At 37.1% G+C, this 16889-nt stretch overlaps 1 protein-coding gene across 3 annotated transcripts in view; it reads left to right on the top strand.

The window, feature by feature from the left end:
- The window catches only part of STIM2 (stromal interaction molecule 2), a 73792-nt gene that overhangs the window by 42353 nt on the left and 14550 nt on the right, over positions 1 to 16889 (top strand). For all 3 annotated transcript variants that reach the window (XM_080386196.1, XM_080386197.1, XM_080386198.1), the window contains exons 3-6: positions 7140 to 7254; positions 14265 to 14376; positions 15052 to 15167; positions 16506 to 16683. In XM_080386196.1, coding sequence (XP_080242322.1) covers positions 7140 to 7254; positions 14265 to 14376; positions 15052 to 15167; positions 16506 to 16683 — 521 coding nt within the window. The remainder of the gene's footprint in view (positions 1 to 7139; positions 7255 to 14264; positions 14377 to 15051; positions 15168 to 16505; positions 16684 to 16889) is intronic.

Below are 16889 nucleotides of genomic sequence, written 5' to 3'. Positions count from 1 at the left end.
TGTAGTGTTTAAAGCAGAAAAAGTAGCTAGTATGGTCTGATGAGGAATAAATAGTAATATAGCACTTTGGCTATGGTAAATTTGATGGGCAGAATATTTGACAGCCCAAGATCTTCCTCCGAAGTGACTGTTTCTGGACGGATGGGCCCTGTGAAGCTATTGTTTGAGGGCTTGAGGTTGTTATTTGCATCTTGGATGCGAATAAACTGACAGAGGTGGAACAAACCTACGTCTAGAGAGAGTATGCTGTGTTTTTTGAGAGAAGAGGAAGGAGTGGACTCTAAAAAGGAAAAAAAAAGTTGAAGCATCCAGAAGGAAACAAAAATGGAGAAGATATGGAGGTCAAATGTAAACAACTCAGTTAAAAATAATTTATAGAACTGAGGTGAATTCAGAAATGTATGCTTCAGTATACCTTCTCTTTAGTGCTAATTTGTGATTAAAAGTTTCATAATAAAGGAGAACCAGTTCATGTTCTTATTACTTATTTTTATTATGTAGTTTGCTAATCATATTCTTGGTTGTTTGTTTCCTTTCTTTTAGCATTTGAAATGGTACATGCATCTACACATCACAATCTATTTTACAAGCTTGCTAAATTAAAATATTCCACACTAATATTTATATTTTGGGATAATCTGGAGAGATAAAATTTAACATAACTTTTCAATGTGAAATTATTTTCTGTATTACTGCTGAAATACAGCTAACTATTTGATTTGTATAAGATGAGTTGGTGAAAGAAGTCGGTGGTTATCTTTGTTCTTTAATTCCTTAAGAGATATTTAATAAATGAATAAAACATGATTTACTCGTTTGGACCAGAGACCTATTTGTTTCGGTAATCTGTTCTGGACAGTGGTGAGTACAAAATACTTCAGGCAAAATCGCAAGAAATTCCATGACAGGAAATCCTGAAGAATAGATGCCAAGATAGTGTGGTGCTGCCATTTTAAGTGTGTGTATTTTGGATATTGGAAGCCTAAAGTGTGAGGTGGAAAAACACTTTCAGAATTTAACGTTAAACTTGAGATGACTTAAGTGAAGTGCCCTTCTGTATTCTTGGGACAAAAGCAAATTTATGCCAGAATGTCTCTTCCTTTCAATTGTTGCATCTTGGAGGGAGTGAAGATTTTTGGGGAGGGGGGGAAGTACAGCTGTGTATGGAACAGATGTTAAAAAAAAAACAACCAACGGATGACAGTTCAAAAGCTTAATCTCCCTTCTTCTTTCGTGCATCTTGGAACCTCATTAAACTTCAGGAGCCTACCCCAGGTGTTAGGTTTTTAGTTGGTTCTGCTATAAGGCTGAGCTCTTGCTTGATTTTGTTGTCTGGAATTATACACTCAGCAAGGTGTTAGTAAGGGAACTTTAAAGGACATCTATTCTGGTTTAGTCCTTATTTTGTATCATAAAGGTCCTTAAACTGGTGTTCATATTTATGTAAACTACGTAATACTTCATTGTCAGCTGGTTAGGCAAAAATCTGCATGGTTGAGAAATACCTGCTGCAGTGGTTCAGAAACTGAAAACGTTACAACTGTTTTCTGTAGTACTGGGATGGCTCCTCAGTGTGTTTTGTATACCTCACTGTGCAAGAGCATTCTGTTACAAATGTTGATCTTTCAAAGACATATTTTGAGCTTCCTAACCAACATAGCAAACCTTTTCCAAAGCTATTGGGTTACTTGGATCCCCATAGTTTGTCGAGATCTGTTAATAGAGGTCTTTTTTTGCTTGGCGTTTTATCATTTAAGTGCTGATGTATTTGCCCCCAGGCATATGCCTTCTAGCCTTCTCGAGTTTTGTAAGCAACTCTGGACATGCCTACATAGTCTGTGTTTTCAGAGCAGGATAGGTAGGAGCCCTGTCTTGTCTGAAGACCTTAGGACCGTGTTAGTCTATGGCTGTGCCTGTGCAGTGAAGTCCTGTAGAGAGGCAGCCTGTGTTTCATGGGCACGGTTGCATGGAAACCTATTCCAACGTGATTTGGATCAGACCTACCTCATGCCTTGCCTCCTTGGAGGTATTTAAGCTAATATGTAGCTGTCTGCACCCGTTTATGTAGCACTGCAGGCATTTAGTTCTGCTACAATGAAATGCCCCCTTGGAAATTCTAGCTTGGCCGTTAAGAGATTGCAAAGTTTACTTTGCAGTAGAATAGCTACAATATTGTTTTGAGCTTTTTTCCATAATCTTTTTTTCAAAACAATTGGTAGGTTACTTAAGATATAGTTGGTAACACTTTCATGGCTATAGCCTGCGTTTTCCCAGTAATGTTTTTATTATGCTTAAATATATTTTCTTATTTTACTGTGTAACATCTTTAGAAACTGTCTCTGTAGGGTAGGCGGTTGTGAACGCGGAGTACCTGAATCGTAGTATGTTGACTTTTAAAAACATAGTTGCCACTGTAACTTGTAAGTCTGACATTCTAATACTGCAACAAGTTCGGTAGCGGTGGATGGGAGGGAATGTACTAAAAGGCTGTGTGACAGTGACTAGCTGTATCTGAAGGTAGTAGTATGGGAAAACTGAAACTGTAACTTTTGCAGGTTTTCTTTTGAAGGAATAAAACTGAAGGAAATAACACTGTTTAAGGAATTAAACATATTAGATATAAATTAAAATAGATGCTCAAGGAAGACAGTAATGCTTAGCCAGGAGATGTCACCAATTGCTCCTAAAGTAAACTTGTCAGTTAGAGGGTCTATTTTTAAGTTGGTGAAACTGAAAATCATAAACTTGAGCCTTTACCCAGAACAAAATATAAACATAGCACGAGTACTTCATTCTGCAGTTAGTGAGTGTGGTTAATTGTCCTCTTCCACTGCCATTTGTGAAAGTGTGCAGTTGTTCATTTGCTCTTCAAGGAGCAAGTATGTCTTGTAACTTCCATGCTTTAACATATCTTAACTTTTTGTATTCTTGCATGTAGTTTTAGTTTGTAACTGCTATCTTCATGTCAAACCAGTATTGGATTTTGCTCTGCCTTTTTTTCCTCCTTTTGGAAGGGTTGGATTTTTGTTGTTGTTTCATGTTAGTTTTTGATTGAGAGTTGACTGGATTTTGGTGGATGTTACAGCTAAAGACTTTCTGAAGAGGAGGGAAGGTTGTGGTGTATGTGACCTTGTAACTCTTTTCCAAGGTTCCACAAGTCTTGTCCTTTCCAGGGAGGAGAAAGTTTTCTCTCCACCTATTACACTGCCTAACCTTGGGCTTTGTGATGTGAATTTTTATAGAGGCACAGTTGTTATGATACTTTTGACTTGAAACTGGAGTTTTGATCTCTAGGTGTGGTGGTTTTTTACTCTTTCCTTGTTTTTGGAGTAACTACTTTTAAAAATGATCCCCCCCCCCTTATTTCACACAGATTTTTTTTAGGTAAGTTATCTACTGCTTGCTTGGTTTCAACTTTGTAGTCTTATAAAGCCATCTCCCTCTTGATTAATTATGTTGGCTAAGATAATCCTTAGATGTTTTTTGTTAGAGCTTATTCTTTTAACCTCCCTATTTAGAGTTATTTTTCTAACCTTTTCTTTGTGTACTTAATGACCAGGGCAACAGAAGAGAGATTAGCTGCTACCACAAGGAACAGAAAAATCCTCTCTTTTTACCAGAGTTGTTCTGTTTTTATGGCTTTCTTTAATTTTTTTATGGCTTTCTTTAATTTAGTATGCAATTACTTAAAGGAAAATTTCCGTATTAGGCTAGTTTTGAAACAAAGTTCTTTTAAGCGAAAGAAAGATGTTTGATGATATCATGTATCTCTTAATTAGCAAATGCATTCGTTCTTTGAAACATGATGGCCTCTTTCTAGCTATACACACTGTAACTTTACCATTGTGACCATCTGGTGTATGAGAACCTTGTTGAGGGAGGAAGTCATTGTGGTTATTCTTACAGGGTATGGGCGTGATATAGGTGGACTGAACAGAAGAGTGGCTCTTTTCTTGAAGAAATTATCATAAATGCATAATCCTTCCCCTTAAGGAGTAACTGCATATTGATTGCTAAATGCGAACTGCTTACAAGTTTGTGCATCGACGATCCCTTTTTTTAAAGAGGGACTTAGTCAAATATTCTAAACATTTTCTCATTATAAACCAGATCTTTTTCCACTGTCATCCTCATCGCCTGGGAAATCTTGTCCTTCAAGCTTGGATTTGTTTTCTGTGTTTGTGATGAGATTTGAGACCGGGCTTTTCGTTTTTTTCCTCTCCACTTGTTAGCATAGCCGTTTGTGTTCGGCGGTGTGTTGGGAACGTAAATTCATACAGTAACTACTTTTGCTCCCTCTGCCGGCTGCATAGCAGAATGACATGAAATTCTGCACGTTTGCCATAAAACTGTTGTTGGCATTGCTTATCTTGGGTGCCAAGGCAACCTATCTGTCCCATTTTTTAAATCGGAATGCTTTCTTGTAGTACTTTGGGGTGAGATGTAGCTTTTCTGTTTCAGTTGGCATCTTCCTTCTCTTCTGTATTCCTAACCCTGCATATAGGTATTGTTAACAGCAATTCAGACTTCCTTTGATGGCACCTGTAGCTGTTCAAATGTTCTTGTCCTAAGGTGTTTTACAACCTCTGCTGACAACTAGCAGTAATGATAGAAGCAAGTTTTTAATGAAAAAAACTGATCCAATGTATGATTTTAGCTGAGGAGATGCAAATATGCTTAAACATTTACATACAGCGTATATTCCATTGTTCCTCTTGAGAAACTTGATTGGCCTACAGCGTTTGTTTTTACAATTTTCCATGCCTGACATTTGGAGGCTCCAAGGGCAGTGCATCACCAGTCACTAGAAAGCTGAAGTGTTAGTGTGTACCTTAACCCCTCTATGAAGGGAGATAGTTTTTACGGGGAAGGAGCTATAATGTATTTTTTGCTGTCTTTTTAGTAAGTTTTTCACAAGTTTCCAAAAGACATGTTGGGGATGGTAGTTGATGGTAGGTACTTGCACTCTGAAGGGAAGAGATGAGGTGGGCAAACATCAGTTCTTTCCAGCTTCAGCTGTGATACTGTACTTTAATCTGGAAAGCTTAGAGACATTAGTGAATAAGAAGATTGTTTTGTTTTGATTTCTTATTGTTTGATTTCTTTTCTTCAATTTACCCTTTAATAAACATGGAGGAGGAACAAATAAGATAATCATCCTTTGATTGCACTTGTATGTTAGCCGTGGAAATTGCCAGCTTCATGGTAGTTGTGCCAGTTTGGGAAGAACTCAGAGTTTGCACTTGGACTACAGAGTATGCTACAGATATTTTTACATTTGCATATTGTTACAGCAATCAGTCCTTCCCCGTGCTTACCACGCTCTTTTACAGTTGCTGGTCTGTCGTGTTTCAGAACTTGCGTAATTGCCTCTGCCCCAGCAGGCTGCTGTTTTCAATTGTTCTTACATACTTCATAAATTTCTGCTATATTTCTCACGTATATACATGTGTGTATGTATATATATCCGTATTTATGTGTTATAAACATAGGAAAGAGGAGGTAGAATTCTTGTGCAGTTTGTATGAGCTAAATAGAACTATTTTAGGAATCAAAAGGCTTTAGAAAGCTGATGTCTGATAACCAAAAAAAGTTTTGAAGTGGTAGATGAATGAAAGAGGGTTTGCATCCAATCTGTATTTGGAACCAAAAGACATGCATAGCTTTATGATTGGATTAGGGAAGGTGACTAGTATTTTATCCCAAGTTTATCAGTTAGAGGAGAAAACTTGAATCCTTTCCCATATTTTTAGATTCCCTTATTGATAAGAATGAAGTTTTTAATAAGAGGAAATTGTTCTTAGTCCTTTCTTGCATATTTCAGCTATCATACGCTACCTCTTTTTATTAAGAGTTAGTATTATGTTTTAACATCAACTACTTTTCAGTCTGTCCTGCAGTTTCTTGAATGATGTAATCTCTAGATTTGTTAGAAATGGTGCCTGTGTGGGAAGCTCTGCAGATAAATTATTACCAGGGCTAAATTCAAAGAAGTGGGGCCTTCTGCAGTGCATCGCTAGCTTAGCCTTCCTCCTCCCCTCTGCTTGAAGTGGTGATGAAATCAGACCAGTCACATAAAAAGCTGGGTTTTTGCATTAGCTGTTGTGACTGTCTGTAGGTGGTTTTGTTTGAACAGCTTTATCCTTCAAGAACTGAAGAAAGCAAGCTATCTGCTGTGGAAGATCACTTAGCTCTTGTATTAATTTTCTGGTACTAAGGTCTCCGCTCACAGAGACTGCTTATGCTGTGCTTTTAGGAACTGATACTTGTGGAAGGTTTCCGCTATTAATGGAGGTGGTTTGCAAACCAGTAGTTCAACTTTTCTAGGTCTGTGTGAAATAAAAATAAAACAGGTTTTGCAGTTCCATGCTTTTTTATTTGTATGTGTTTGGAAAATCCATTTGTAGTTACTTCTGAAATATTGATACAACACTGTTGTATATGCCATGATTGCAAGATCTTCCTTTTTATCCTGTTTACTAAAAGGCAAAGCGTGGTTATTTTGACATAGGCTTCCTGTTAATTACTGAGAATGAAACAGCTTTGTGTAATGATTCTGTACTTGTAGTATAACCACTGAGGCATCATTAGCAAGAAGAAAACTGTCCCTAAGATGACCTCTGTTTTTTAATTTGAAACAGAAGTAAAATTTTTGTTGTCTAATCAAAAGGCTTTAGTAATACTTAGTCAACGCCTTTCTGTCATCCCTCAAGCACTTGCATTTAACTGGTATAGCAGCACGCAGTTATTACTCATCCATATGGCATGTTCTCAAATCTTACATGGTCTTATCTTCTGCTAGGTGAAGTTGGTTAAATGTCTTCAGAATAAAGAAGTATGCAGTATGACTTGTGTGGTGCATTTTGTAATCACTGTAAATCTAAGGCATACTAGTAATGTTAAACCTAGTATACTAGCAACTGCACCTTCTGTTTTTCTAGGTATTAATCATTGTGAAAATCAACTCCTGTAAGAGTGTTTAACTTGCTTTCTTCATCTTTCATGTAGTCAACTTACAGAAATAGTGTGCTGCTTGCATGAGCAAGAAATAGTAAAGATTCTCTTCTGCCTGATTTCCTTGTAGTTTGTTTAGAAAATGTTACTTTGGCATTTAAGATGATGTTTTCCTTTCTCTTCAGTTTCTAAGGGAAGATATGCAATATAAGGATGCCTCTAATAAACATAGTCATTTACACAGAGAAGACAAACACATCACTATTGAGGATCTGTGGAAACGCTGGAAAACATCTGAAGGTAGGTAAAGAAGAATAGGTGAAAGTGATGGTCATTATTGAAAATAGATGTAATTCAACTGTTTTTCCACCAAGCAGTTTGGAGTAGTAAATGGATGACCTCTTAAATGATCTTCATGAATCTGTTTTGGTACTTTTCTGTATAGGTGTATGTAAACCTGACAAAAAACTCTTTGTCCAGCTAGTGTTAATTTCCTCTTGATGTGCTGGGTGTATTTCAAGTAAACTAAACTAGCTTACACATGCATCTATGTGAGGTTGTAATTTATGAAGGTGACAGTTGGAAGTGTTGAATTACAGATAAGCATGTTTTTAATTCAGTAATCCCTAAGGGTTGCTGTCAAGCTATTTTTTGAACATTCATTTTTTTATATGTTGTATTAAATCGAAAGTCCAGTGTGCTTCCACTGCAATGTAGATCTTTGGGCTACAAAGAGCTGGAATTTAGTTGAAAGCATTTTGGAAAAATGTACTGGCAACCTAATACCATCATCCCTCCCTCACTTTGATTTGAGTAAGTAAGTTGAGCCAAACATTTCAAATATCACAAGACACTACTTAACAGGTAGTGTAGTGTTCACTGCCAAATATGTTCCAGGATGTAGTGAAACTTCCAGAGCTCTGGAATGTTAGGAGAAAAATACTTCTTTTTTCACACCATTCAGAAGGTGTTGTGCTAATGGTCAGCACAGATCTAAAAGTTTAGTCAAACAGCTGAAAGTAGAAACAAAAGAGAAATGAAATTGAAAACATGCCGTTGGTTCATTCTGCTAGTGGAGGAAGTCGCTAAGTGCAGTCTGAAGCAATATATTGGTCAAGTGTTTGTTGCATGGTGAATGGCTATGTTTTAACCAGCAAATTTTAGCCTCTTCAAATATTCTGTAAATTATTCACTAAAGATCTTGTTCAATGAAAGTATTGCAACTGAAGTATCAGAAAAATACCTCCCTACAATTGTTTGTCTAACTTATGAGTTAACTCATCAAAAATTTGGGCTATAGTGGTATCAGAAGTGTCTAATTTGTCTGTTGTGTAATCTTTGTTCCAGGTTTCTTGAATGTAGTGTGAGCAGTGCGAGTAAGACTCAAAAGACTTTGAGAGGAATGTCTGGTCTTACTGTGTCTGCTTATAATGGCTATACTGTGCATGCTCTTGAGGAAACTGAAGTTGCACCGCAGGGAGGCCCTTAGAATGAAACTCCCAAGCAGTGTTAACAGTGGTCTGCTGACTGTTAGAAAGCATGAAGCCCTCAGATAATAAACTACTTTCATTTAATATTAGGTAACATGGAAAACACATTTTTTCCTTTCTAGATAATTTAGGGATTTTGATGTATTTTTGTCTTACGTGCTGCTAGTTTATCGTGTCAGTTTAATGCAATTTGACAGCATTAAACAAAAGGGTGGAAGGTAGTATAAATGATGGTATCGGTAATTTGAAACTTCCCTAAGTAGTGTGTTGAGGTATCTGTGTGAGAATTACAAGCTCTGAATAGTGCTGTTGACATTGTACTTCAGTACTTAAACAGAAACATTTTCTGGATCTATTGCTGCTTAGTTTATGCTGAGTAGAATTGCCCATTTGTTCCCATAAAGCTTGCTTTATGTGAATGTTTGTCTGAAGTATTTGTCAAATAGTTTGCTTTCTGTTTAAGATATTGGGTGATGTGAGATAGGTAGGATTTGAGGGAAGAAAGTGAAAACACGGTTTATGATACAGTAAGTGCGCTATTGCTGTTTGGAGTCTCCTTTTAGGATTAACAAAAACAGAGGTTCTTTTTAAGTAATTGCTTGAGAAGGATCTTAAACAGTGAATAGAACCCTAAGAACTGGCTCCATTCAAAGCTTTAAAAATTGCCTAATAAAAAAAGCAGCTTCAGAATATTGTTTTTTGATATTTCTGAAATTGAGCAGGCTTTGGGTATCCCTACCTGGTGCAAAATCCTTAGGGCATAGTCTGCACTGGTGCAAATTAAAGGAATTTCAAGGGTGCTATAAGTTTTAACTGCATGAAAGGAATCATAACTTAAATCGGCATTTAGCCTATTCTTGCTGTGTTGCCATGCAGTTTCAATGAGTCATTCAGTATTTTTTTTTTTAAAAAAGGCTGTCACTTAATTTAGTTTAGCTGAAATTGCTTATGTTTTTTGTGACCATTTAAATTTTTTAATCTCATAACCTAATTCTATAGAGAGCACTCCATTTAGGGGAATGCCTAGGAGCTAGCATAGCTGTTTAAACCATAGAAAACACTGCTTTCTGAAAGTATTCTGATCTCTATTGTTGTGTATGTCTGTTCCTTTAATGTAAATGCAACTATATGCTTGTATTTGCTTTGACTATGTCCTTTTCTTTCTGATTAAGCAGTATTTATACATATACAGAGCCTTTCTGCTATTCTAAAATATTGAGCTTAGTAATTGCTGTTGGGTTAAAATCAAAGGTGCATCTTCAGTATTTTTTCAACGAGGGCCTTGAAAAGGTGGTAGTTGTGAGTGCAGCAGAGGGGACAGATGAACATTCGTTTTGATGGCTGAACGCCAGACCGTACAATTATATTTGAAAATGCCTTGTCTCAGAGGTGTCTGCCCTTCTCTTTTTTTCTGCCCCTGTAATAGGCTGAAATCTTATAAATTTGCTGTCTGAAGAGAGATGTAAATGTATTTATCCTCAATAGTAAGGGAGTCTGTAAAATCAGTGCAGAGGCCTTCAGCTGGGTAGTTCTCTGACCTGTCTTGGGGAATAGGTAGGATGCTGCGTTCTTGGTGGTGTAGCGTTGTCCCTTGGGACTTGATTTTATAGCAAAGCAAGACTGTAGTGGCCAAACCTGGAGTTGATGAATGATTCACTGTTGTTAGACTAATCTGAGTACTACCCAAAATTAGTTTTTACAAACTGCCTTAAAAAAACCCACACCAACAACCCAGGTTTTCTTTACCATTATGACATATTATTTGGCCTTTAATGTAGAGTATGTCCTATAGTGCATACTGCCCTATAATAAAAAAAAAAAGCTTCTCCCCACCTTGTGTATTTTTTTATTTTTTTTTTTTTTATTATTATTTGTTCTGGTTTTGTTGTTTTTTTTTTTCCTTTTCTGTGGAAAGTAGAAGGTGACCTAAAGTCTGGTACCTTATTAGGGGAAAAAAGATTAAAAAAATGGCTTACTTTGTGTGGTCACCTGTTGTATACTGAGGTAATGTTGCACAAGTGTTCTTGCAGCAACTGCCACTAAACTGCATACCACAAATGTGTTACTGTTGCCTCGCACTTTCTTAATTGTTTGCTGTCTCAGGTTTTAAATATCTGGAGATTGGAAATGCATGTGAGCAGGGCTTGGCCAAGGGTGAGTTACATAATGCTGTGTAGGGTTCCAGACAGGACCAGTACAGTACTGCGGGCTGGCCTTTCTGTGTGAAATGAGTTCTGTTGAAAAGGTAGTCAGGGTCATTCCTCTCTTTTGCTTTTTCATGCTATTTGTTTTGTTAGTTTAAAAACCTTCTGGTGGCAGCAAATTTCACGCTGATGTTGTTGCTGAAGGTCCTGCTAAAACAAAACTAACTTTTAAAACTTTGCGTCTGCTTGCTACAGAAACAATTTTCTGTTTTTCTATATTCTGGTCAGCCTTTTTTCAACTTTAAGCCTAATACATGTCTGTCATCCATTCCTTGCCACAAAATACACTTATTGAATGGAATTTGATTTCTGAAAGAGTAGGAGGCTCATAGGAGTAGTGAGGCTGACACTGTAATATTGTTTTACTTCGTGCCTTCCTGCCCTGAAGCACTGTGCTACATGATAAATTCAACATGAAGAAACGATCTTTTAATGGGCCATTAACATGGATTAGCAAGGAGGAGCTTTCGTACAGGGCCAGTTTGAAGCTGTTTTTCCTTCTTCACCTTCAGGCATGTTATAGCAGTTTAAAAGGAGGGGAAAAAAATTAGAAGAAAAAAACCCAAACCAACCAAAACCAGCCAACCCCAAAAAACTCCAAACAGAAACAACCATAAAACCCTCAAACTTGTGATCAGAAATAGAACAGGTGATGCAAATCTAGACTGACTGCTGCACTGTAAACACTGTGGCTTCTACACCTGCCTGCGCAAAGCATGTTGCTGACATCCTCTCTCAAGATACCTATTTGTGAAAACAGGTGTGAGGGGGAAGGTTGTTTTGCTTACTCTTGCATGGTATATGCATTTAACTTACAGTACTTGTCAGTGGCTACTCCCCTGTCCAAAGCACTGTATTCTTCCTGGGCAGTTAAAATAAGGAGAAAACGACAACCTCAGCTAATTAGCGGGAACTGGCACATTCTAACTGGCAATGCTGGTTGAGATGAGTTTCAGCTGGCCTGCTTACTTTTCAGTATACCTGATGCATACTGCTTCTGCTGAAGAAAGGCCAGTTTGCTTATCAGTATTGTATTTTGTTGTAGGATAAACATATATGTTGGTTGTAAGGTCTTACTGGAGACAAGCAATACTTCTTACTAATATATAAAAGATACCAACAAAAAGAAACAGTCTGATTGTTTTCACTGACCTAAATCAATCTCCCAGGGCTTCACTGTGGTGCTGTGGGAAATGGAGGACAGGGTAGTTTAGGATCCAGTTCCACATGGAAAAGTTAGGGATTTGCAGGCACTGATACTGGAATTCTGCTAATACAGAATTAGGTTACATAATAAATCTAAATCTCTCACAAAATATGCGCGTGGGCAGAGATTCAGACACCGAAATCACAGAATGAGAGTTGACTGTACGTACTGATTATGCTTAAATGGCGAGTGGCCGTTTAAAAGGACACAACATATTTCAAAGAGTAATTGGTACTAACTTTTATGTAAACAGGTAACAGTTTAAGAAGAATACAGAAAGTACAAGTTCTGATTCTAGTTCAGGATAGAGTTTGGTCACTTTTTTGTTATTTCTGTAATAATGGAGGTATTTGATACAGTGACAGATAATGAATAGCAAAGTGTTTTTTCCTAGGTGTAATTGGTTCGTTTGGGGAAATTTCCTTGATATTCTACGAAGGAAACATCACACTAAGCAGTAAAACAGATGTGATAGGCTCTGCTGTAATCAACTATGTATCTCATTTCTTACATGATAGGTTTAAAATCACTAGTGAATTGTAAACAATTTACAAATTTACATAAATTTTGAGAGGGACCACAGAATGCTTTCAGCAGAAGTGAAACTTACTGTTACTTTTTTTTTTCCTCCCTGTCAATTTATAAAGTCAGTGTATGGCTTCTGAAGTGGCATGTTCTGTACTGTCAGTGATAGTCTGTAGTGTGTAGTAGCTATTTTAGGTGATTTATCTTTTTTTCCTGTCACATTAAAATGCTTTTGCTTTGGATCATTTTATGAACATACTTCCAGAATGCAGTTAAGGTGATATATTTCTGGATGATCTTACCAGTCTTTTGAGATGCTTAGAATGATTTGTAAATCTGATCACTTATTGCGAAGATTAACTGTTTTGTGAATGTGAAAATGATCTGTTTACAAATTAAACCCAGACATTTACCATAAAAGCTTAGAGTAATATGCAAAACTGAACCTGGTGCAAGATCAACACCTGGAAAACAGCTTGTGGCTCAAAAGCAGAGGAAGAAATGGGACAGCTTTCTGGGAAAGAGGTGTAGCCATTCGTACAGCTAGGATGCAAGTAGTTTGTACTGTGAGTTTATTGTTTTTAAGCTGTAAGTGGGTCTATGAAATGTGTTCTGTCTCTGCTTATCTGGAGTGATGAAAATCTGAAATGTTTAAGCTTATTTTACAGCTATGTTAGTGCAGACAGGGGACCTAAAGTCCTTATTTCAGTTTAATTGTGAACTGAAATATGAATTTGAACTCAGAAAAATTTCTGTTGCTTGCAGCTTACCTGTCAAGCTTTCAGCAGCTTTTTCTAAAGGATCATTGTCAAAATTCACCACTGAGAATGTGTCCTTATGATGAGGTTTCTAAACAAATGTCTGCCCAGCATTGTCACACAGAATTAGTTTTCAATTGAGAAATTTTGGTTTGTGGGGTGTTTTTAAACATATTTGTTCATGCAAAGATACATCGGTTCAGAAGGAGGCTGTCACTATTTCTTTCACCTGCAGACAGACTATGGCAGAGTGGATAAATGTAGAGGACAGTTTCCCTTCAGCCTTGCCAGCGCTAAGGTGTAAGCTGTAGCAGCTGGCCTGTAAGGGTCAGAAATGTGAATTTAGTTTAATTTGTTTTTTTTGTTTCAGTGGGGTCCCTTTTTTTTTTTTTTTTTGTAAAATCTGTGCGAGGTATTTTCTTAGAGCATATGTAGCTATAAAAAGTTATGTACACTGTTCTACTATATGGGCAAGTTGTTGATTATTGTCTACATGTTTAAATAATTTTTCTTAGTGGGAATATTGTAGTATGTAATACAGCTGTTTTGGGCATAGGTTTAATGGTTTTCCTGCTATATGTTTTCTGTCTTCCAGTATTTCCTTTCAATTTCCTCTCTTCTATGCTCATCTTTTATGGTTAGTAGGCATGAGCCTTTATGGAGGTTCCTGTGAAAACAAGTTCTTAAGCCATCATCCTGGGAAGGATCTTGGTGTATTGCCTTAAATGGCTATGGCACCTGGTGACATGTCTTTAGTTCTGCAAGGGTAGCAAGGACAAAAGGATTGAGGCTGAGATCAGTTTAAGCAGATAAAAGTCACAAGGCTGTCCTGATTTAAACTAGCAAACCAGTAAATTATTCTGTGGAATTTTTAATAAAGAAATGTTTCTATTGGTTCCATGCTTGTTTGTTTACAGTTTGCCTAAGCTTCCTCTGAGAAGCACACAATGAGATAGGTGAAATGCCAGAAACACCTTGGTGAACGTTAATGCTAGTTTTTTCTGCAATTCTCTTTGGCACTGTTCTGTTCACTGTAATCTGTTGTCTTCTGTAACTGCTTGTCTTCTATGTCTTGCTATTGATTTTTACAAAAATTAAAGGTAATCAAACTGACTTTTTCTTCCAGTCCACAACTGGACCCAAGAGGACACCCTTCAGTGGCTGTCAGAATTTGTTGAACTGCCTCAGTATGAAAAGAATTTTAGAGAGAGCAATGTCAATGGAACAACACTTCCCAGGTGAACATTTCTTCTGGATTAGTTTCAGATAATTCCCTGTAGGTTACTGCTTTAGTCTGTATGTGGGAACAACTACGTGAACCTAAAGTCTGACAAGATACCGTCAAATGCAAGAAAAGAGAAGTGTCCTTGTGGTTTTGAAGAGCTGGTGTATTTTTTTTTGTATGCCAAATTATTTCAAAATATAAATGCTTCTTGCCACTCCTTTTGTCTTAGTTTTGCTTCTTACTGTTGAAGCTTTTATCATTGGTCATATAATTCTGTATGGCAGTGAACTTTCTTTTGAACAACTTCAAATTATTGTATGGGTATACATCAAAAACTGTCTGCAGAACCCCATTTCTTGAGCATAACAACTAGATTTGAGTATTGTATGTATTTCAGAGAGCTGGTGTCGCAAGTCTGGAAACATACCATTACCTTTAACTCTGCCAAATGGATTTATGTCATGATTATTCCAGAAAGAAAAGAATAGGGAAATGCTTTGATGTTTTTCCTTTGCCACATGCTGATATGCTTTTTTGTAGCCCTATTGTCATGGTATTATGTCTCTCACTCTCATTATATAACTATAATCTATATAATTGTTGAAAATGCTATTGATGTATTTCTTTCCATAGACTGGTTTTGAATATAGCTTGTGGAATAGGTAACGTTTTGTCTTATCATTAACAGGATAGCAGTAAATGAACATGCTTTCATGATCTCTCACTTGAAAATAATTGACCGGAGCCATAGACAGAAGCTTCAGCTTAAAGCCTTGGATGTTGTTTTATTCGGACCTCTCACCCGTTAGTAACTTTTTGTAGTGTTTTCTTATCTCTTATTTGTAAGAATTCAACAGAGAATATTTTCAGTGACATGATACTGTAGGTAGGACAGCTTACCTATTTTCTGGTTGTACTGATGGATTGCTTGGCATGCATTCTGGAACTGGGCGATGAATTAAAAAGTTGTCAGGTTGCTGGGATCAGGACAAAGGTTCACTTCTGTGTATAAGATTATATAGATATTTTAGTATAACCCCACTTGACAGAAGGGTGTTGGCTTTTGTGTCACAAGAGGTGTCCTCTGTTTTTGAGTGTTTAAATTGTACTTGCAGCTAGTGTTACATTCACTTCCCGATTAGCTTGGACAGTGTAAGGTGGGATGCTGAAATGAGGGGGAATGACCTTTCCCAAGGAAGCAAAAAGGAGCAGGTGGTGCAAATCCAATACCAGTGTCTTTCGTGCAGACTCAGCCTTAAGTGCAGTTAAATTAATGCAGCATTTACACAGCTGACATCTGACCCATCTTAGCATGTGCAGAGATTTCTTTACCACATCACCAGCTTGCTTGTACGCAGTTATAGATCTGTTGTGGTACTGTGCATGTCAGGTATTCCTAAGCTTAGTGGTCGGTTTGGAGAGTAGTGACTGACTTCACAAAAGTCAGGCCAGATTGGAGCTGGCCTGACTGATATGAGTTAGCCTGACAGGTCCGAGCTGGAGATTTTCAGGGGAAAAAAAGCACTTTGCGTCTGCATTATACCTTTTAATGCTAACAGAAACTGTCCTTTGAAAAATTTTTTATAAAGGTGCAAGTGACTATAAAAGTTGTACTAACAAAGTGTATGTGAATCTGGGATATGATATTTTGATAGTTCAGGTCCTGCTTTTAAAAAGTGCTGCTACTAGCTACTTATCCTTTTAAAATCTACTTTATTTTCGACAAGTGGATTTTTAACTTAGCACAGGGTATTCCAGAGGTGCAGACTGGGGAGAGCTTACTCAAATATAACTAAAGTTCCTACTGGCCTGATTAAAGTGTAATTGGGGAAACTCTCAATTAATTTAAATAAAGATAACACACTATGTACTGTAAAAGTTTAGTAGGCTTTCCTCAATATAATGTATGTTTTAGTGTAGATGAAGTAGATTGTGCCAGAGCAGAGTTGCTTAAGTTGTACGGAAATGCTCTGGAGTCCATTTGAAAGGTTGAAAAGTTGTTGGAAGTGGTTGTAGATAAATCAGTCGGGATTCTGTTTAGCATCAGGTTCTGTAACCTTTTAGGCTGTGGGGAAAAAGAAAGTCCATAGTCTGTTGTCTGTATCAATGAACTAGTTAATGATCTTACTATTCTCTGCACAGGTCCCCCTCACAACTGGATGAAGGATTTTATATTAACAGTTTCTATAGTTATTGGGTTTGGAGGCTGCTGGTTTGCATATACACAGAACAGAACCTCAAGAGAACATATCACAAAGATGATGAAGGACTTAGAAAGTCTCCAAACAGCAGAGCAAAGTCTTCTTGACTTGCAGGAAAGGTATAAAAGCTAAAAAAAGTTAATGTTTAGTTGTCCTTTTGTTTTGAGGTTAAATACAAATACAGATCCTGATCATTTTCAGTCATACATTATTTGCATTAAGCTGCCTTTGAATTTTGTTCATCATCATTTTGCATGGAAATTGTGATTTCAGTGACAATGGGGTTCGGGGTTGATATTGCTCCTGGGTATTTTAGCAGGCAATA

This window comes from Falco punctatus (genome assembly GCF_963210335.1).
Source record: "Falco punctatus genome assembly, chromosome: 1".
Lineage (NCBI taxonomy): Eukaryota > Metazoa > Chordata > Aves > Falconiformes > Falconidae > Falco > Falco punctatus.
This window is presented reverse-complemented; position numbering and strand designations above follow the sequence as displayed.